This window comes from Arvicola amphibius, chromosome 1 (assembly GCF_903992535.2).
Source record: "Arvicola amphibius chromosome 1, mArvAmp1.2, whole genome shotgun sequence".
NCBI lineage: Eukaryota > Metazoa > Chordata > Mammalia > Rodentia > Cricetidae > Arvicola > Arvicola amphibius.
The window spans coordinates 116,530,356-116,552,094 of NC_052047.1; the positions used below are offsets into that span (position 1 = coordinate 116,530,356).

The 21,739-nt window shown below is 41.5% G+C and overlaps 1 protein-coding gene across 2 annotated transcripts; it reads right to left on the reverse strand.

Annotated features, from left to right (window-relative positions):
- Nucleotides 1-18,509: 18,509 nt before the first annotated feature.
- On the reverse strand, nucleotides 18,510-21,271 carry LOC119801378 (calcitonin gene-related peptide 1). Of its 2 annotated transcripts, none has more exons than XM_038311951.1 (3): nucleotides 21,186-21,271; nucleotides 20,424-20,564; nucleotides 18,510-18,669 (listed from the first exon to the last, which is right to left on the reverse strand). In XM_038311951.1, the coding sequence occupies exons 1-3, from the start codon at nucleotides 21,269-21,271 to the stop codon at nucleotides 18,510-18,512; spliced, it is 387 nt and encodes a 128-aa protein (XP_038167879.1). The 2 variants fall into 2 exon arrangements, with proteins under 2 accessions (XP_038167879.1, XP_038167870.1); XM_038311942.1 differs by lacking the exon at nucleotides 18,510-18,669 and adding an exon at nucleotides 19,566-19,749.
- Between the last annotated feature and the right edge of the window lie 468 nt (nucleotides 21,272-21,739).

A 21,739-nucleotide genomic window follows, 5' to 3' on the forward strand; every position in this document is an offset into this window, starting at 1 on the left:
TGCTTCCCGAACCTTCACTTCTCCATTCCTGTTGAGCTGTGAATCCTACCCGTAGCAGAAGGTGCTGCTGTGGCTCTTGGTGGGCGGGAGGGGCTGTGAGTCAGGGGCTCACACTCGTAGCTGGAGCCTCATAGTCCCTGTTCCTGTCCCTGTCCCTGTCCCTGCTGTGAAACTCAGAAATGTCCACAGCTGAGATTCCTATCTCTCTGGTTCCTGAGAGAGGGTGGCTCAGCACGGCGGTAGAGATAAAGGTACTGTATGGGTAGTGGAACTTCCACATCCCCTAAAGCTGAGTTATTGAAACCTGAACTCCTTGCTTAACCGGTTATCAGAGGTCATTCTTGTTCATAACTAAGTTTCTAACAATTCCATAGTTAGAAAGAAACCCCTTGGTTTTTCTAGACAGCTTGTCCTTTCTTTATCTAACAAGTCCTTCTAGCTCACTGTTAGTGCTGCCGACTCCGGGTAGGTCATTTGGTGGACCCACGTCACCCTCTATTTTAGAACATCTCCAAGATTAGGACAACATCGCTGTTTTTGTGTGGCTTTGCACAGGGAAGGTGATCAAGATGTGAGATTGGCGTAAAATTAGCTGATGACCAGACAGGCTTCCAGCTCTGCGATGGAGATAGCGAACCACAAGGCCCTGATGATGCTGACTGACATGCCCCAACAGGAGGGGAGCAGAGCTGTGATAAACCAAACGTTTTCCTCTACATTTTATCACAGTCCTTACACAACTGAGCTACAAGGGAGCCTAGAAGGTGCACAGTGCCAGCTTCCTCATTTAGGAGAAGGAAAAGCTGAAGCCTGGAGCAGACTGACCTAGACACGCCACACAAGAAAGTCAAAGTGAAGCAGGAATGGGAAACTAGGATTTGGATTTCTCATTCTCATACTGGCCAGTCCTCTTTTTTTGTATTATATTCTACTCAATCTGATGGTGTTATCTGCTTGAGAATCTATGCCTTTTCAGCTCAGGGGAGAAAGGCCATTGGATGTAAAGTCATGCTTCGAGTGAGCTAATTGTGAGGTAGTTACAATTCCTTATTCAGCCCCTTCAGTCCCATTCTCTTGGGGAGTTCAGATATTTGAGTAAAGATGGAGCCATCTATGGGACCCAGGCGTATTCCCCAAAGCTACATGATCCAGCAGAAGCCCAGGAAGTGGCTGCTGCACTCTGTGTCCATGGTGCCTTATTGAGTTAGTGACTCAGCATCATTCTCTCCACTCTGCATTCTGCTCAGAGCCCATCGAAAGGGACAGGTTTCTGTTGAAAGGGACTATAGGGAGTCTGAAACCAAACCATTTGTTCCCTCATATTTGTTCCACATATTTGTCTCCTGGTTTAGCCTTCTTTATAAAATGCTGCTTATTCTTAACTCTTCGGTAGACATTCATCTAGATATATCCCAAGACCCTTTTTTCCCCATCCCTTTTAATCCTTGACTTCCTTTCCCTTTAAGATTAGTGTATAACTCCCTCGATTTTCTTTAATGTGCACTCTTTCTGGTTGTTTTACTTTTACAAACAGAATCTCAAGTGGCACAAACTGGTTTTTAAAATTTTTTTTGTATCTGAGAGTGACCTTGAACTTCGCTTCTCCTGCATTCACCTTGCATGTGCTAGAATTACAGGTAGGTGCCACCTACTCCACTCAATATAAATCGTAAACACTGGCATACTTAATTCAGTAGCTTCTATAAGGATTTTGCACATTGTTCTTTTATGCAAAACAAAGTAAGCTGTTAGCATCCTGGAAGAGCTGAGTGCTTTGTGAAACACTGGAGACTACAAAGTAAAATAAACAATGCTTTCCTGCAAGACACTTAGAATATGTGGGAGGAGACATAGGTGTTACCTAATTATAATCGTATGCATTCAGATACACTTAAAACAAGCTATAATCAAAGCACTGTATAAACCTTGCTGTTTAGGATATGATCTTCAAGCCAGTAGCATCATCAGCTCTTGACAGTTTATCTAATCCCAAGCAGTCAGCCCTAAACACAGGTACATCAGAGCAACACTAAATGGATTAAATATACATGTGTGTATGTGTGCATGTGTGTGTAATAGTAATAATTAAATAAGATGTCATGAATTTGAGAGAGGGTGGGAAATGGGAGGAACTGGAGGGGGAGAGGAAGGGGTAGAAATGATGTAAATAAAATTTTAAAAAGAAAAAAAATGAGAACACAAATTTGGGCAGGAACGAAAGAGGTTGGATCTGGGAGGAGTTGGGGGAAGGGGTAAACTTGATCAATTACAATATCTGGAATTCTTGAGGAATTAATCGATATCTTTTGAAGTAGTAAAAATGAAATTGCAGAAATTCTGGCCTCAGTCTAGAATCTGATCAAATATAATTGCACACAAGTCACCTGGTGACGTTAATGCTATTGGGACACCTTGCGGAGTGCAGTAGTGGACAGAATAACAGAAGGCACATCTGTCTCACCAGTGGGCTATCATCGGCAGCATCACAGAAGAGGTTGCATGTGCACTGGAAAGGGAAGGATGAATGACTTCCAAGAAAATCAGGCAAAGGACATAACACAAATAAGATACAAGGGCATCAGAGGGTCTCTGTGGAATTCAATGAGCAGTTGTATGGGGAAATGGGTGAAGATGACGCTGAAAATATAGATTGGGATGGTACCTGGAGAAATACTTTCTGCTGTGCCAAAGACCAGGTGGCAGGTTCAGCAAGTTCTTTACAGGAGCAAGCGCAGGCTCTCACCTGAAAAGAGACTGAAGAGAGGAAAACTCAGCAAACTGCTTACTTTTTGTTGTTGGTGGTGTGAACAAAAGCGACTTCAGGAAGAAAGGGTTTGTTCTGGCCTACAGATGGAGAACACAGTCCATCCCGACAGGACAGAGAATCGTGGCAGTAGGAGCTTGAGGCAGCTGGTCTCACGGCATCCTCGGGGTGGGGGAGGGAAGAATGCTAGTGCTCAATGCGTTTTTCCTTTCACTTCACTTTGGGATCCCTTCCGCGCCTCCCACACTTAGTGTGGGCCTTCCCACTGCTGTCAACCCAGACTAGAGCTCCGTTAGAAATGTGCTCAGAGGTCTGTTTCCTAAGCGATTCTAGATCTTGTCATGTTGACAACCGATGTTAACTATTGTGGTTTGAATACAAATGGTCCACACGGACTCACATATTCAAATGCTTTGTCTGCAGTTGGTAGCTGTATGGGGAGGATTAGGAGGTGTGGCATTCTTGACAGAGGTGAGTCACTGGGATGGTAGTTTGAGGTTTTAAAGCCACCCCATTCCAGTTAGCTCTTTCTCTGCTTCACGGTGGTGGTTGTCTCAATATGTAAACTCTTAGATACTGCTTCAGCACCACGCCTGCCTGCTGCCATGCTCCTTTCCATTATGATCATGGACTCACCCTCTGAAGTGTAAGCAAGCCCCCGATTAAATGCTTTCTTTTCTAAGTTGCCTTGGTCATGGTGTCTCTTCAGAACAATAGAACAGTAACTAAGACAGCTATCACAATAAACAATAACAGGAAGCCTGTAGGAGTTTAGTAAAATAATCCAGGTTTGCATGACTAGGACCTGGAACTAAGGCAATGGCTGCAGGGATGTTTAATTTTAAGATGATAAATGTGTTGGTAACCTATTATGGGGTCATGGATGACTAGCACGTATTTTAATACCTGGAAATAGGATGATGCTGAGTGACAGCCGCTGTGGAACCAAAGAGAAGGCAGAAGCTAGAAGAAATTTAAAAATAGTGTATGATAACCTTTAAATTGTCTTAGGAGGACTGTTAATAGAAAATCTAGGTTTTAAGGTCGGGTCTGGCGTAAGTGAGAAGCGTGTTGTTGAAGAGTAGAAGGAAAAGTCCTCACCGTTTAACAACAGGAACTAAGCAAAATCATCTCCTGTGGTTATGTAGAAAGCAGAGCTTATAAACGATGAGCAGACATGTATAGCTGAGGAGGATTCCAAGTTAAGTAATGAAAGTGCCATTTGCTTTCTTCCTGCTGTTTATGCAGTACAGGAGAGATATAAGTTGAAGGGAGATCTGTTTAATAATTGTAATAAAAAAGCAGGAGTTACATTTTTGGAAATCTTCAGTCTCTCTGGATGACCAAAGGTATTGGAATTAAAAACCTCACTGTTGGGAAGGCGTGCTCAAGTGAGAAGTCTGAACTCCCTGTTATGTCTGCTAAAATCTCATAAAGAGAAAGCAGCAGTGTAATCACCACCGCCAGTCCCCGAGGACTGGAGTTTCATTAGAAACGCATGCTCTGTTGTTTTCAGAGATTCCGGAGGAGCTCTGAGTTCTTTCTATCGCTCGGGAGGGGCTTTAGGAAGTTTACTGGCACTTTTCCTTGGGCGTCGAGGAGGATCCAGGGGTAGAGAATGGATTATTTGTGGATGTCACTTTTGTATAACAGAGCAAATGTTTATAAAATCTACAGAAAGCCACCAAGTTCCTTAAAAGATTGTTTCAGAGAAAGAATGCCAGCTTGAACCAGAAAATTTAGGGAAAGCTGCAGAATTAGAGGAGGCTTTTGGACCATCAGCCCTCTAATGACTGGGAGGTTAGGGAGGGGACTCTGGGTTAAGTGCTTGCTGCATAAGTGTGAGGAGCAGACTGAGCATGCTCAGCACACGCGTGAGTGCCAGGAAGGCAAGGAAGCCTGGCTTTAACCCTAGCACTCTGATAGAGGAGACAGGGTTCCCAGAGCAAGCTGACCAGCGAGACTAGCCGAGTCGAGTCACTGAGCTTATTTTTAAAGAGAGAGACTGCTTCAATATATAAGATGAAGAATGATCAAGAAAGACGTTCAAGACAAACCTCTGTCTCCCATGTGCACCAGTACCCACATACGTGAACATGCATACACAATTCATGAGCATCCAAATACACATCTCACTTTGAAACAGAATGTTTATAGACTAGTATGTGTCCATATCAGTATTGAAAGTTGAGTGTGTTGAGTGCATATCATCTGCCTTTTTAGTTTTACAGATCCATAGATGGAAGGAAGCTGGTATATTTTAAATAGATTTTACCCAGGGGCTTCACTGGTACCCAGAACTGTTTGAGATGGTGAAATGTGGGCTTTTGAACTGATGCTATAATGAAATGAGACTCTGGGGAACTTTGCAATGTAGTGAATGTGTTTTGCTTGTGGGTAGTGTGAGAATCATTGGGGACCAGGGGTTGAGTCTGTGATGCAGAATTCTGAGATAGCTCCAAAATTTCTGCCCCCTATTAAACACAAGCTGTATGGTGCCCTTTTCTCTGGAACAAAGCTCAGTGATACAACCTTCCTCTGCACCTGCACTTTCCTCTTTACATTTACAAGGGGGCTTGGCCATGGCCGACCACATGCTACCCTCTCTTGATTTTGATCCTATAATAAAAAGCAACATCTTACTTTGGTTTGCGAGACCCTCTAAATCTAGCGTAGTAGTTCCCAACATTGGCAGAAAAAAAAATAGAATAAAAAGTACTATGCTCAGGCACCCTCTAAAAGTGCAAATCTGGTCCCATCTTTCCATTTTATCCTTTGCTGTCTGAGCTCCAATTCTTTTACTTTATTCTCTATTTATAGAACACGATTTGCCACTGCATGTGGTAAATGTTTAACAGCTGGCAACTCTCTGTAACAAAAAGTCAGATTTGTAGGTTAGTAATTTCCACTGTATAAATACCCCAAACAAGAGTGAATTCTTGCTTCCAGTGACATATCACTGGATGCAAAGCTGGAAAGAGAGCTTAAAACTGGCCTCCATGAGCTGGTGTGGACAAGCACCATCCTGCCAGGAAGATCATGCCTGTACCTGTAATGTATGTGCCTGCTTGCTCTCAATTCTCTGCCTGTCCCTCCTCCCAACACTCTCAACCTCAAATGTCTAAGTAAGAGTTTCTTCCAATGCCTGTGCTCCATATGTCTATGCTGCACAGTACTTTCCTATTGCTAGTTACGTTTCATGTTAGTACTTTATATCCATCTTCTCAGTTCATCTACCTACGAGACCAGGGACCATGTCTTTTGTACTCAGTGCATCTCGACCAGCCAGCAGTGTTTCAGTACCTTGTGGATTTGAAGGAGATTTTATTTCCTATATCCCTGTGGAACTTCTACTTTACAGAGATAAGAGGTCTGGTCTTTGCTGACTGAAAATGGAAACATTAAGAGGTTTAATGCATTGGAGTAGCCACTGCGGGAAGGAGAATTAATACTAACTACGAAAGTATGGTAGGTACTTATCTTACTGCTCTAAATACCTAACACGAGCAACCTAAAGTTAGAAAGCTTTATTTTGACATTTCAGAATTGCTAATCCATCACAACATGCAGGGTATTACAGGGGAGTAGTTCCTATTAGAGGAGTACAGAAAAATATGATGCCATGGACATTTGACCAATGGGATAGTTTCTTCAGTTAGGCCCTACCTCCCACTTTCTTCATCTTCCAATAACATCATCCTATTGTGAATCAATCACAGGATGAACCCACTGGTTAGGTAAAAGTCCTCATGATCTAACCATCTCTGGAACTTCAGGTAGACCCAGTGAGGTCCTTTACTAATCACCTAGAATCTCTTAAGTCATTGATGAAAACATAGAAAATTGACCATACAGGAAGTTAAAGGAGTATTTGCTGACCCTTGATTCCATACAAATGGTTCAAGCTTCAAATAAACACAAAGAACATGAAATTGTAAACAGCCAATACTTATGAACACAGAATAGGTAGATAATGGGCTTAGCCATTGTTTGGGCATGGTTTGAGTACTCTTGGAAACTAGATGAGCTGGGAACCACCTAAAATGAAGCTATATGTGCATCCAGGCTCTGGGACAGTATCTGGTTGTCTCCTAGAAGCCTTGTGACATCCAGTCACCCTCTCAGAACCTGGCTATGTTCCAGTCTAGTTTTAAGGCTGTACCATCATTCATCATGGGACTCTTAGTAATTTACTAATTTTTAATAAATGGTCAATGATTTTCCTTTGCTTAGGGAAGAAACTTGACATGATCCAGATCAGCTGTTATATCAGCTCATTGAGATTCCTGCTATTTCTTATTTTTCCAGTTTTGTTCAGCAAAACACAAAATTGTGGGTTTAAATACCCTATATCATACCACTTTCCCAGAAAAGTCTTTCTGTGTGAGTTCGGGCAGACCAAAGTCTACTGTGCCTCCTTTAAGGACGGAGTTTATCCCATTGTGTTATCATTGCATCCTTGCTTTCTGTCACAAATACGTATTCAATGTGAACTATTCCTGGAACAAAGTGTTGTGATAGAAAGCAAAATCGTTGTAGCCCCTGTGTGAGTGTCTTAGCATAGAAATTAAGAAATCAGAAAAGTAAGTTAAAATAAAATGGTGGCCGAAAGGAAAGTTACGTCTCTGCCTTTGAAATCAAACAAGGAATAGATACAACCTAGACATGAAGGAAGAAATGTTTAGCTGAGGTGTGAAAAATAAGAAAGCGTTAACTGGGTATAGACAATGTAAGGGGACTCGAGCCCAGGGTAACATCATGTAGAAAGACCCTGTGTCTGGATGACCATGCTGAGTGTGGCACACGGAGACAAGGCCAGTATACTGGGATCTCAGAGAGCAGCAGGTCTGCATGGGAGTAAGGGGTCTGAAACAACAGTCAGGTGGTACATCTTTGCAGTTGTGCAGACGATGCTAAAGGTAATGTGCAGGGCCTAGCATATTGTTGGCATTGATTATGTAGGCAAGACACCATTCCTCTGAACTTCTTAGATCTAGAGATGAGCCAAGCTCTCCAGGAAGTACCTAAAGTACCCCTCTTTATGGAAACCATTAATCTTATCATTGCGCTGGCAAGTCTAAGTGAGAAAGATGAGCCCAGACTTATAGTGCTTGGCTCCAGGCCCTGCCCGAGACAAGGACAAGACATTTGTTAGCTCTACCCATCATGGTAATGCAACAGCAGCTTCAGAAATATCCAGAAAATCTTTACCAAAAAAAGATATTTCTGGGGATTGAAATAATTGAAGAGCTTTTTTTCCTACCCCAAGATACATTTTTAGCAATGAGTAGATAAGAGTCTATGGCAAATTCAGCTAATATATCTCATAGAAAACTAAGTCTAGCTATGGACTTCATAGCAAAGAGAAAAAGTGATTTTCTTTACCCACCCAACAATTAATGCCCAGTCTTTATGGAGGTCAGCCTTCAGTCATAGCAAATTCTCTCTGGAGGGTCAGCTCAAGAGTGACTCTCACGAGAATCAAATGAAGTAACAGAAAAGAGGATGAATTCTGTTAATTTATTAATATATGTGGAGATTTTTTTTAAGAACTATGGTGGTCCAGAAATGGAATTGGGTACCTGTAGTTGTTTGAATGAAAATAGTCACCACAGCCTCCTTAGTGTGAATGCCTGGCCATCAGTTAGTGGAACTGTTTAGAAAGGGTTAGGGTATGTGGCCTTGTTGGAATGGCTGTGATCTTGTTGAAGGAGGTGTGTCACTGGGGTGGGCTTTTATATTTTAAAAGCCTAAAGACTACACCAGGCCTAATCTATCTCTCTGTCTCTTTTTCTGTCTCTCTCTCTCTCTCTCTCTCTCTCTCTCTCTGTCTCTCTGTCTCTCTCTCTGTCTCTGTCTCTCTCTCTCTCTTTCTCTCTCTCTCTCTCTTCCTGAATAGAGAACAGGATGTAAAGGTCTCAGCTACTGTTCCAACGCCATGCCTGTCTGATTTCCACGTTGATAATCATGGACTAAACCTATAAAACAGCAAGCAAGCCTCCAATAAACTTATTTTCTTTATAAGAGTTTCCTTGGTCACGGTGTCTCTTCAAAACAATAGAACAGTAACTAAGATAGTACCTTAGAAAATGTCCCAAAATTTCAACAATTAAGCAGAAGACCACTTGGGAGATGTTCTAGATGTGAGTTGGTCTATAAGACCATAAACATTTCTTCTTACTATGAGGACCTTAGAGGCAAATGAATGACTTGAAACAGTTGCTATAGGGATGGAAAGAAATGTGACATCAAAGGGGGGATAAAAAGCACTCATTTCTAAGGACAAAAGGATTTACCTTCATTTAGAGTAGAATCAACTTATGTCATTGCATTTAATCTCTAGTGGGCTTGTGGACCAGGAAGCAGGTAGGGGGAATCTGATTTGTCCTTTCTGGAAACAGTGGCCTCCAACTTGAACTTGCATTGGCACCTCCAGCAAACTCAAGTGGATGTGTTTTTCAGGTTTGAGGAGTTGGACTGTTATTTCAGAGCTTAACAGTTCAGAATATCAAATGCTATATTGCACAGTTTGCCAGGGTTAGGACTCTTGGAGAGTCTCAGCAATGGTGGTTCTGATTCAAGGTCTATCATGAACATGCAGTCAAATGCTTATCTAGGTCTGAAATCATCTCCAGGCTTACAGCGCTGGAGAGTTCAAACTGAGCTCACTGCTGTTGTTAGAAGGCTTACTCCTTCTGGCAGTTTCCCAGAGACCTTCAACACTTGGGCCTTTTCTAGCTTACTTGAGAGCTTTCATGATGTGCCATATGGCATTCCAGATGTGCCATATGGCATTCCAGATGTGCCATATGGCATTCCATACAGAGAGTGATCTAGAACTGAGAGAAATGTGAGAAAGAATTATAAAAGGAATCAAGGGGGGGGGGGCGGTACGCAGATACAGAGATCAACTACAACTTAATAATTAGCAAGTAATCTGGCTAGTCAAAATGGACCACATATTTAAACAGAACTACAAAAATAAAATTAATGAGTTCTCAATAAGCATAAAGGGAAATTATCAAGAGTAAAAATTTAGAGTTTAATGGTATACTATTATAGAATCATGGGGTAGCTAAAAAAATCACAATATCAAACAACATCATCAACAATAACAACAACAACAAAAACCCAGCAAAACAAAAACCTGAAAACACCAGGACTGGAAGGATGTATAAAACAGAATGGTCATACAATCATACTTTTTTTTCTGGGAGTATGAAACAGCATAGACATCAGAAATCAGTTTAGTTATTTTGACCAATGACCACCCAACTCACAGAGAGTCGTCCAGGAGAAATAGCTTCACCTGTTCCCATTTGAATGTCCTTAAGAAAATCACTCAAAATAACCAAGTCCTGGCATCTAATCAAGTGTCTGTCGAACAAGCTGTGGTACACAATGAACTGTTACTTAACCCCCTCACTGAAATCTTCAAGCTTTAATATACAACAAATCCACCAAATAGCCATATATTGATTTTACGTAAATCTTACAAACATTATACTAATGAAAGAAGTTAGAGGCAAGAGGGTACATGTGACCTGTTTTCTGTTTTTCTTTCTGTATATTTGTATGTCTATTTGTCTCTCTCTCTCTCTCTCTCTCTCTCTCTCTCTTTGCCTTCCTGCCTGCCTGCCTAGCTAAATCAGTCCTCTATCTGCTATCCATATAATTTATCTAAAAATAAGTCCAAACAAGGTCAGTGATTTCTTGAGTAGGAGTTCAGGAAGGTGACTTCAGAGTGCTGTGAAGATTATTCTGCAGTAATAGAAATATTCTATAGCATTGTTGTGATAATTATGTGAGTTTATGTACCATATACATATATGTTTCATGAAAGTTGACTTTTAGGATAAGAAATATATATATATATATATATTTGTTATAAAATATTAGACATGCAAAAGGTAAGTCACAAGAACAAAGTAGCCCTTGGAAACTTTATTGACCCATTTTAGTTCTCCAGGATTATTTTTGCAAAAATAATATGTAAAACAATGAAATTAATCACTATTATTACATGCATAAATATATTTAGGTAAACAACTCCAGATGTAAAATTCCTACCATAGGAAGATACTTACAATTTCTTTAAAATATTTATGACAAGTTATCATATTATAGGCATTACAAAAGGTCTTAATAAATTTCCCAAATAAAGTATTGTAGAGATGACTTTATCAAAACACAGTACCAAAACCTAGAGCCAAATGATTAAGGTATAGTTTTTAAAAATTATTTTAAAACATAAAATGTTCTACTTAAAATCTTTTGAGTCAAATCAGATATTAAAACAAAACTATAGTTTAAAATATCCAATACCAAATGGTCATCCTGAAAAATATACATACAAGCAACATTATACAAACACATATATTTTAGAATATGTTTTTATGTGTGCATATATAATGAAATGGAAAAAGGGGCCATGAATTTAAAAGAGAGCAAGGATGAGTATGTTAGAAGATTCAAAGGGAGAAAGAGGAAGTGAGAAATGTCATAATTATAAAAATAGAAAAGCAAAATAGGTACATCTTAAAACATGGTATATTATTAAAGAGTAACTCAAAGGATAAAATAAAACTGAAAAAATTTACATTTAATTAACTAATTCATTAAATATTTATTGAAGGCCTACCAATTCTAGGAAATTTTCTAACTTCAAGGAAATAGCTATAAATATATATAACTTCCCTTTTAAGTTGTATGCTAACTGAAGAACACAGAAAAGAAATAAAGCATATATTAACTTTAGAAAGTGGTAAGTTTTATAAATAAAATAAATGTTAATATGGTAGCTAGCCATGAGGAAAGACAGCATGCTATTTCATACACGTTGAAGGCTTCTCTGGAAAGCTGGTCTTGAAGGAAGAGAGGCCATCAGGAGTCAGTCCTGTATACACTGAACCAGTCCTTCAAATGGAGTTAGCCTGCTATAGTCAGAAGAGACAAAATACATATTTCTAAAAAGTACCCAAGGAAGCAGAATTGGATCATAGATGGAAGAAAGGTCAGGACAATTTTTGGGGGTCAGATTGTATGGTATCTGAAAGGTCATTGTGAGGGGAGCAGGAGAATTTCAGAAAGATTTGTGTAGAGGATATACAAGCTATGACTCCAAAACAGCCAGCTCCCTGCATTCATCTGCTCATGCTGCTGTGACAGGACAATACAGACCGAGTGTCCTAAACATCTGATGGCTAGAAATCCAAAACCACAGGAGGTCAGGGTAGTATCTGCTAAGACCTCTTAAACTTCCTGGCACACTTTTCCTCAACTGGAATCTTCTCTGTGTGTAAGGAGAGGGACAGAGAGCATTTCCCCTTCTTAAGAGGATAGTGGTCCCATCAGTTTGGGACCCTACCCTTGTCACCCAATTTTACCTTATTTAGCCCCTGGAAGGCTCTACCTTCAAAGGTAGTCACTTTGAGGGTTAAGGTTTCTACTACAGACTTGAGAAGGATACAGTTTAACCTCCTAAATCTTATGAAGTACTTTTCTGTTGCCACAATAACACAAGAATAAGCTCAATGTCAATGGATTGGGAACATTTTTTTTTGTTTGCTTGTGGGTTTGTGGGTAGTTGCTGGGGATGATCTCAGGTGGAGTTGTCTGGTCTTGAGCCCAGGTTAAAGGATAGAATGAGCTCCATATCTCATTTTGAACAATAAGTCAAAGAATAATTTGACAAAGCATGGGGCTGGGTATGTTCTTTTCATGACAACATAGGCAACTCAAGAGCAAAAAATTCAATCACATAAACACATTTCAAACTTCTGCATATTTTTTTAGTCGAAATAGGTCACGTGGTCAAAGGGCAGAGGAGTCAACTTCACCTATCCTAGAGTCAAAGAACAGAGGAATCAACTTCATCTATCCATGAAGCTATGTCAAAGATGAGAGTACATAATAATTCTGTAGCATGGTGAAAGGTTGAGAACACTTACCCATTTAGCTACACCATGCACACCATATCTCTGACTGTTTATTGGCATCAGTAGACCTCTCTTTCCTGTAGTGGTCCAGGTAGGATGTGAGAGTAAAGACTGATGCTGCAACCACACTAAAAGTAATTATTCCTCATGGTATGATTGATGTGGTATTTCCATTTGTATTCTGAGATTACCATTAATGAATAAAGAAACTGCTTTGGACCTATAGCAGGGCAGAACTTAGCTAGGTGGGGAAAACTAAACTGAATGCTGGGAGGAAGAAGGTGGAATCAAGGAGAAGCCATGTAGCCCCACTGGAGCCAGACAGAACTTTACCTGGTAAGCCACAGCCTTGTGGCAATATATAGATTACTGGAAATGAATTAAATTAAGATGTAAGAGTTAGCCAATAAGAAGCTAGAGTTAATGGGCCAAGCAGTGACTTAATTAATATAGCTTCTGTGTGGTTATTTCTGATCTGAGCAGCCAGGCAGCTGGGAAACAAACAAGCAGCCTCCTTACAACAAATTGGCACTCCAACATGGTTAACTACATCCACATAAAACCTGAGAAAGTTTAAAAAGGAATCCTAGACACAAAAGAACAGAGTTAAGCATGGTTTGGTAGCGGCATTTTTTTTTTTTTGGGTGGGCTCTGTTTGCTAGAAGCAAGCAGAGACATGTCTCCTTTAAGAGAGGTTTTCCTAATTCAACAATAGCAGAATAAAAGCTGTACTGTTTTGAAATGGCTGCAGCTTCCTGGGCCATGCTGCCAGTATGAATTCTGACAAGGTTCAGCTACAGAGCATTTAAATGGGGTTTGTGAGCAGAGTGTGACAACTTTCTTAATGTCGTGACATAGACCCACTGTATACCAGAAACTGGGACAATATGCATGGCTTGCAGAGGTGGTGAACAGACTTCCACCATGTTGGACTGGGCAGAGTAAGCAGGCAAAGGCCATATATACCATAGCAATGTCTCCACTTAGGTTTTTAAGAAGTGCTTAGCATTTTAAGAAGCAGTCCTGGTCAGAAGATAATTGCAGATACACAAAAGACACATTCAGATAAAAAAAAGACCTCTAAATGGGTCACAGTGTTGGATAAATGTATGTAGGCTTGGGAGAGAGAAGAAAAAGAGTATAGAGAGTTATAAAAAGAAATAAATTGTTAAAAAAACAGTCTTTAAAAGACAGAGTACATACAGTCATAGATTAAAAGGAGTAAAGAAAAATAAGCCATGTAAAGATGAAAAATTCACAGAGAGTTTGGATTATGTATATTATTGTGTTTTCTTTGAATTTTTTGACTGTGAAGGATCTAAGTAATCAACATATATACTTTAAAGGTATTTTTTTCTTCAAAAATATGTTGTTTGGAAAAGAGGTTCTTTTTTGTTTACACAGAGGATAAGAACCTGTGGATTCATTCCAGTCTAATGTGGTTTGATGGATCAAGACCCCTTAAAAGGTTGCCTTGAACACCCCTCAATAATTACTTTACCCAATAAGCAGCAAGAAGCAGTTTGGAGAGAGAGAACTACACCCAAATTCCCAAATATTGTTTGTAAATGTTTCTTTACATTTAAAGGGGGATATGCTATAGAGATTTGCACTGGTATAGATTTTGGTTTATTGATACAAATTTAAGGTCAATTTTGTTATATGTATATTTCTGCTCTTGATTATGGTATTGTGCTTGTGCAGCTCATTTAAAAATGTAATGTATAATTAAGAAATACAGGTTAATAGATAGTCATCTATAATAGCCAAGCTTGTAGTCATGTCAGTTAGGTTTTCTAGATATATGGAGATATATTTCAATTAGATAGGTATTCTTCAAATCTTTCAGAGACCTTCAGAATATGGCATTTAAAATGTTTTAAGAACTTAAGACTTTTCATGACAGTGAGACACATCTGCTCCCAGCAGCACCAATCTACTTCAAGAGGAAGATGGGCATCAAAGAGACTCCTTATGGAGTTTGTTAGCCATTTGGGCAAGAAACTGCTCTTGCCTGGATTGCTTGATGGTGTTCTGTGTGAACTAGACATGCAGGACCCACAGAGAAATGACTGCAATGACTGCTGAACTTGCCTACAGATGAGACGGTCCTTTAGGGTTCCTGCTTTATAAAAGAGATTGTCAGACACTCTGCAGGACAAAGAAGAAAGTAACTGACAAACTGCCAATATAGGTGGAACTGTCTTTGAAATTTCCTGCTTCATGGAAAAATTTGCTGGATACTATGGGCCAGTAGGCTGAAGATGGATGCTCCAACAGTACAGAAGAACTTTGGCCTGACTGTCCAGGTGGCAGGATGTCTCTATCAATTCTAGAGTTTTGGAAGTTGTTTACAATTTGCTTCTTGTTTATTTAGGCACTATCATATCCTTTTGGAGTCTTTGATGGGGTTGAAGAATTGATAGAGTTTTACTTAGTTATGATAAAAGATAAAGTAGATATAAATATAGTAGCTGTAATGCTTACTTGATAACTGTTTTGTCATATGTAATTTTACTATGTTAAAGTTAAAACCTTTCTTTTTATTTAAACAGAAAAGGGGAGGTAATTTGGGATTCCCTTCTGTATGCTGTGGTTACCATTAATGGATAAAGATACTGCTTTGGACCTATAGCAGGGCAGAACTTAGCTAGGCGGTGAAAACTAAACTGAATGCTGGGAGGAAGAAGGCAGAGTTGAGGAGAAGCCATTTAGCCCTGCTGGAGTCAGACAGAACTTTACCTGATAAGCCACAGCCATGTGGCGATACACAGATTACTAGAAATGGGTTAAGTTAATATGCAACAATTAGCCAATAAGAAGCTAGAGCTAATGGATCAAGTAGTGATTTAATTAATACAGTTTCTGTGTGGTGATTTCTGGTCTGAGCAGCTGGGCGGCCAAGAACCAAACAAGCGTCCTCCTTACAACAGTATGATATTGCTGGTGTGCTGCTAATATCCATTGCTTCTTAGGTTTCTGAACCACTGAACCTGATGTTGTTTGAGGGATCAAATTAGTTACTCTTACATTCTATGGACCCCTGAGACAACTTGGAAGTATTAACAGGATTCTGGTGTGAATTGAATGTAAATATGAAGCAACCCTAGATCCCAAGCTAAAATAATCTTGTTTTCCTTACTTTTAACTTATCTCCCTAATTATAGGTATCATAGCTAGAGTGTTCCTTGACTTTCTGCTGATCATAATTGATCAAATGGATATGAAGGGTGGGGTTAGATTGTGTCTAAAGTGAAAGAGTGTGCAATGGCCTCAGGCAGGGAAACAGAATTATTAACAAATTTGTGGCCAGGAAACATTCTGGTCAGTTGAAGGATCCAGTATCCAAGAGATAACTGAAGGTATCTTGGGCAATTAAAACTGAGGGAAACCAGACCATAGGGAACCTGAGAGTTAATCACAAGCTTGAAAGGGACTATTGAACTGTCACTTACTCACCAACTCAATAACTATTCATTGAGTTCAGGCACACTATTCTGTATATTGGGGAAGAGCAATTAATAAAATGGACATATCATTACTGATGTGTACCTTGTTTATGGTGAAAGGCACAAACAATAAACAAAGTAGGAAAAACTATGGTACAGTAACAAGATAAAGTAGTAAGGAGAAAACTTAAATAAATAAATAATAAGGAGAAGTGCTAAGGTGTAGTGGGTGTGGTGGGTGCAGTTTCAGGAAACATGACTAAGGTAAGTAACATCTGAGTGAAGATAATAAGGGAACATTGAATATGAACGCTCTGCACAGAGTGACACTAGCCAGTGTTGGCTAACAGTGGTAACTACTTTGACATAGGAATTGAAGATAGTGCTAAAGCCAGTGTGTGGGAGGGTAGATGTGGCTAGGCATGGAATGGATGTAAAAGAAGCTCAAGTTGAACTCTTAAGTTGCCACAGTGCCTCAAGGGTTTTGCTGGAGAGATGAGGAGTCATCAAAGTGCTTCAGCTGTACGAGAAATGATTGTAATCCACCTTTTACAATGCCAGCTGGGGTACTATGTTGAGCAGAAGGATGAAGGGATATAATTCCAAATGCCTAAGAATATAGTCAGTGATAGAGGGACTGAGTTTCCTAAGTCTCTAACACTGATTACCTGACTCGTATACTAGTGAGACTGGCTACCCACTCATCTTGGAGTTCCACTCTGCAACTTGCCACTAGTGGGTCCCAGAAGATTCCAGGGATATAGTTACTGGCAATCTCCTACATGAAATAAAACATCAGAATCACCGACATCATAGCTTCCCATGTGCAGCAGGAGTCTGTGATTCTGCGGTATATATTACCTCACTCCCCTAAATAGAGGATAAGCACCATATGGGCAGGAAGTTTTGTCTATTCATTGTTCAACTCCCAGTGCCTACAATAGTAACAGCGTACAGCAATCAGTAAGCAAATGCTTGCTAAATGTGCAGGTGTCTCTGTTGGACTTGTTGCGTGAACTTGAGTAAGACTCTTTCCTGCATCTTACATGATATAAAGTGGGTCTGGAAGGCAATGATGACCATTATAGATTGGCTAGCCTTTGGTTCCCATTTAAACTCCAAGCTACTATTTCTAAAGCTTTTGTAGGCCAAGAAAGGGACTTTTATGGGAAGAAAAGTTAGGGGTAAGTAAGAGCAAACCCTAGAAATGAAGAATCACAGGTAACCTCTGGGGCTGGGAACCAGGTCACTCTCTGAAAATAAAAGTATATTGTCCTCTTCTCATAAATGGAGGAGGTTAACCAGAAACTCAGAGTCTAAGGCACTGAGAATCACCCAAGCACAATGCCTTTGCTTAAAGTGCTCACAGGCCCCTAAGGCTCTCTTGGGAAAAGCAGTATAAGTAACAGCAGAGACTCCACTTGAGGATATCGAAAATACATTTTTTAATTTCGAGTAAGTTCACAAGTGACAACAATGACATTTCTTTAAACACATAGGCCCATTAAGTCACAGCCCTACCAGGTGTCCCCAGAAGGCGATGGTTTCAATCCCCTTGAGGTTTAGCAGAGTTGTCAACATCAATAGGCTGGCTTACGGGAACCAGATAAGCCAGAGCCATGCTGTCACGTTTACTGATAGATAGAACCACATGTAGCATGATGCACAATAGGCAACTATAATGAGCTGACTCTGCACTTAGCTTGAGTTCCTGTCAAAGGGAGAGGGGTTTTCAACACCAGGAAGGATGCAAATATATATGTCTTCCATCAGCCTTTCCTACACATGACTTTAATAACACATGAGAAGAATTTGAGTTTATTGTAACCTAGGAGGGGAAAAGAAAAGAACAAAGTTTAGCTATTGATTGTCAAACTCTTGACATGATTTCATTTAGTTTTCTATTAATGCTGGGCGGTTGGTCCTGCTGATGTCCCCAGTTTATAAAGAAAGAAATTAGAAACTCAGTGAGAGTTAAGTGGCTGTTCCGTGTTAGATACCATGTAGAGAGCAAATATGGTTCTCAAACCTTTGGCTTCTCTTAAACTATAGTATATACTAAAAGATGATGTCACTGGCTTTTGAACCAAAATAGTATTTACAATTACAGTGATGAATATACAGTATTTGTCCCTCCTGGTCCTAGAGCACAGTATCACAGGAGAGACAAAAGAGGCAGAGCAGATCGGCTGGGAGAAGAGAAAGTTAGGGCTAGGTGCTAAAAAAGCTGTAAGATGGGATTCAATTTGCTGCCCCAGTGACATCCAGAGTATGGCTTATGTCCCCAAGTATGTAGACATCTATTTTCACCACTAGCTGTACAATGAAATCACCTCTATTCCGGGGACTATTATCTGCTCAGGCCTGAAGGTCCCTGCGGCGTCGGCCAAAGGCTTCAGAACCCACATTGGTTGGCACGAAGTTGTCCTTCACCACACCCCCTGACCTGCTCAGCAAACCTGCTAGCCGATGGGTCACACAGGTGGCAGTGTTGCAGGATCTCTTCTGGGCAGTGATGCTGATATTCAAGATGGAGAGAGAGAGAAAGAGAGAGAAGAGGCCTGTCAGTGAGGCTGGGGAGGTGTCTGCCCCTTGGAACTATCATGAGACTATTGCTGCTCTCAGAAGCACCAATTAGCTTTAAGTGTTCCTCCCAAACATGGTTATCAGAATAGACAATTACAAGGCCATTATGGGAAATGCTGTGATTGCTTCCCTTAGATAGTCCCAGAGGCATTAGAAAGCTCAAAGTGGATTTTGGGGGTGACTTACCATAGAACACAGGGTCAATCATGACCATATAAATAAAATTAGGCCAGGATTCTAGAGTGAATTTTGATGCTACTTCTGAGCCCACTCCCAAGGACTGTAGAATCCATGCTCCAGGCCCACAAGTGTCCCCTCCCTGAGTAAAGTGGACCCCCACCCTGAGTCTTACCTGAATGAAGAACGGCGTTGGAGCACCCATCCAATGTTACCTGCTCCTCGGCGCCACTCTTGCCACTGCTTGAGCTGAGTCATGGGCACCACTCCCAAAACTGTCTGGTTAACCTTAGGGCTAAGACTACTTCTAATTTAAGTCTTGAACTCCATTAAGCCTGAGATGTGGACTAGAGCAATGACCACCATGGCTCAAATCTTTTTAGAAAAATAATTTTATTTCCCAAATGACCAACACTTTCAGAAGCAAGACTGAGAAGCTCTGCCAGGAAGCCGGAGGCCAGCCCTTGCTCTCTGCTGTCTTCCTGGGTGATTCCCTTTCAGCCTCTTTTCTCCTCACCCACTGGGGATTCCAGATATCATCCTTTGCCTCAGGAAAGCAACCAGTAATAGCCCAGAGAGCAACCAGAGAGGAACTACATGCATCAAATTATAGGAAGAAAGCAAAGGGAAATCAGAAAGGAGAGGAGGAGCTTAGTTGCCAAAATGGGTGTGATGGTGTATCTCCAGGTCCTTGGCCACATCCCTTTTCTTGCCAGGTGCTCCAACCCCAATTGCGGTTTGGGGGAAGGTGTGAAACTTGTTGAGGTCCTGTGTGTATGTGCCCAGCATGCAGGTACTCAGATTCCCACACCGCTTAGATCTAGGGCTGTCCAGGCTGCAGGAAAAAGACATGCCAGGCAATATGTGCACCAGGGGCTGACCCTGTGGCCAGTCAACAAATTAAACCAGGCAGGAGACTAGACGCTGGGACAGAGGGTGGGTGGAGGTCAGCTCACACATGCTCCATGGGGAAGGCTTGGGGTGCAGTGGGCCAGGACAGTGTGGGGAAGGGCGGAGGGAAAGGACGGCTCTTTCCAGCATCCATGTGCTGTTCAGTCTCTCATGCTCGACAGGGTGTTTGGATGCAGGTCAGCATGCTTTTCTGGGTGCTGGAGCCAGGCCAGGGCTGGTCTGTTTCCAGGCTTGGGGCACACAGGGAGACGGGGGTAGGGAGAGGTGCTTTCCTTGGCTCTGTGACCACAATCACATCCACGCAGAGGTTCCCAGACTTAGGCTTCACCGTTACCATGCTTAACTCATCCTACCCCAGGAAATCTCCCCAGTATTAGCAGACTACTTTCTACAGTGATCCACACCTTCCCTTAAGTGCTTTCAGAAATAAATCTTTCAGTGTGCTTTAACCACAGTCTCACCAGATGACTTCTGTCTTCAGTGGAGCCTCAGAATAGCTGGGCCCCGTGTCCAGCAGCCAGATGACCAGTGCGTTCTCTCCTACCTTCTGGGTTCTGCCTTCCTGTGGTTGTGCTAGGCGGGGGATGGGACCCTTACCTGGAGCCCTCAGCCTCCTGCTCCTCCTCCTGCTCCAGCTCCTTGGCTTTCATCTGCACATAGTCCTGCACCAGGGCGGCCAGCAGGCGAGCTTCCTCTTCACTGAGAGTGGCCACGCCTGGGCTGCTTTCCAAAGTTGACCTGTTGGAGGGGTTGTGCTATGTTGGAGCAAACCTAGCACCATCTCTGGTGGCCTGCCTGCCACTTCCCAGAGAGGCTTGAGCCAGTGTCCTCATTGGTGGTGCACTAGAGCCAGGCTAGGAATTGTGCAAGTTAAATGGTAAGTGCAACCGTAATTAAATAATTAAACGACAAAATAATTAGTACTGAATCTGAAATGGGGGCTCATTTTAATAAACACATTTTTTAAAGATTTTTAAGTATATGAGAATAGACCCACGGGTTATAAATTAGTCAGTTTTATTGGTAAGTTACCAGATTAGAGTGAAATTCATATCTCATATGAATGGAGCAAATAGGTTTGACTATTGATACTAACTTTGGGGAAAAGAGCGACTGAAGCATTTTGTGAGTTAAGGGGCTATGTGAGGTTTACAATGTTATGTGGTGCCCATCCTGTTACTGCCTGAAAATGATGGATCTTCATCTTTATATCAGAAAAAGTTTATAGTGGACTTATGTGTGTACGTACACACACGTATTTCCCTGCACAGAGCTAGTTTTCAAAGGCTCAGCACTCTACAGTTAACGGCAAGGATCCGACAAGTCCCAGGACAGTAGAGCGCCTGTCCTTAGACTCACCCGAAAGGCACTGCGTGGAGGCTGCCTGCCTGGTACAGGAGCAAGACGCTAACAACCAGGAACGGGGAGAACTTCAGAAAGCCCATGACGCCTCCCTGCAAGAGAAGAATGACATCATCCTTTTTATTTGCTTCTCTTATGCACCAGTCCAAAGTTCTATGCGCCCACAGATTTGGCCTTCTGTGGGCTCCGGCCTGTGACTCCCTGGCATGTTGGCTTCACAGTGGTAACTACATTTATCATCACCTTTGCTTCCTCGTTGGCAAAGAAGACGGCAAGGTCCAGTGGTAAGGCAGTCCATATAGTCTGGGGAAAATTCTACAGATGGAAGGCGGTGGTGTGTGCCATTTCATTCCATCTGCCTCATAGGTCAATCAAGCTGTTGCTCAGCCTCATGGAGTCCTAGGGGCCTTCTGTCCCTACATTTACCTCCATAGAGAAGTTTAGAGCTATCTTCCCTTTGCAGGGCTTTTGTGGACACCCAAGGATGTGAGAAAGGCAATGGAGAGGGAATCTTTCTGCCTTGGAATCTGTGAGGAACTGAAACCTGCGCA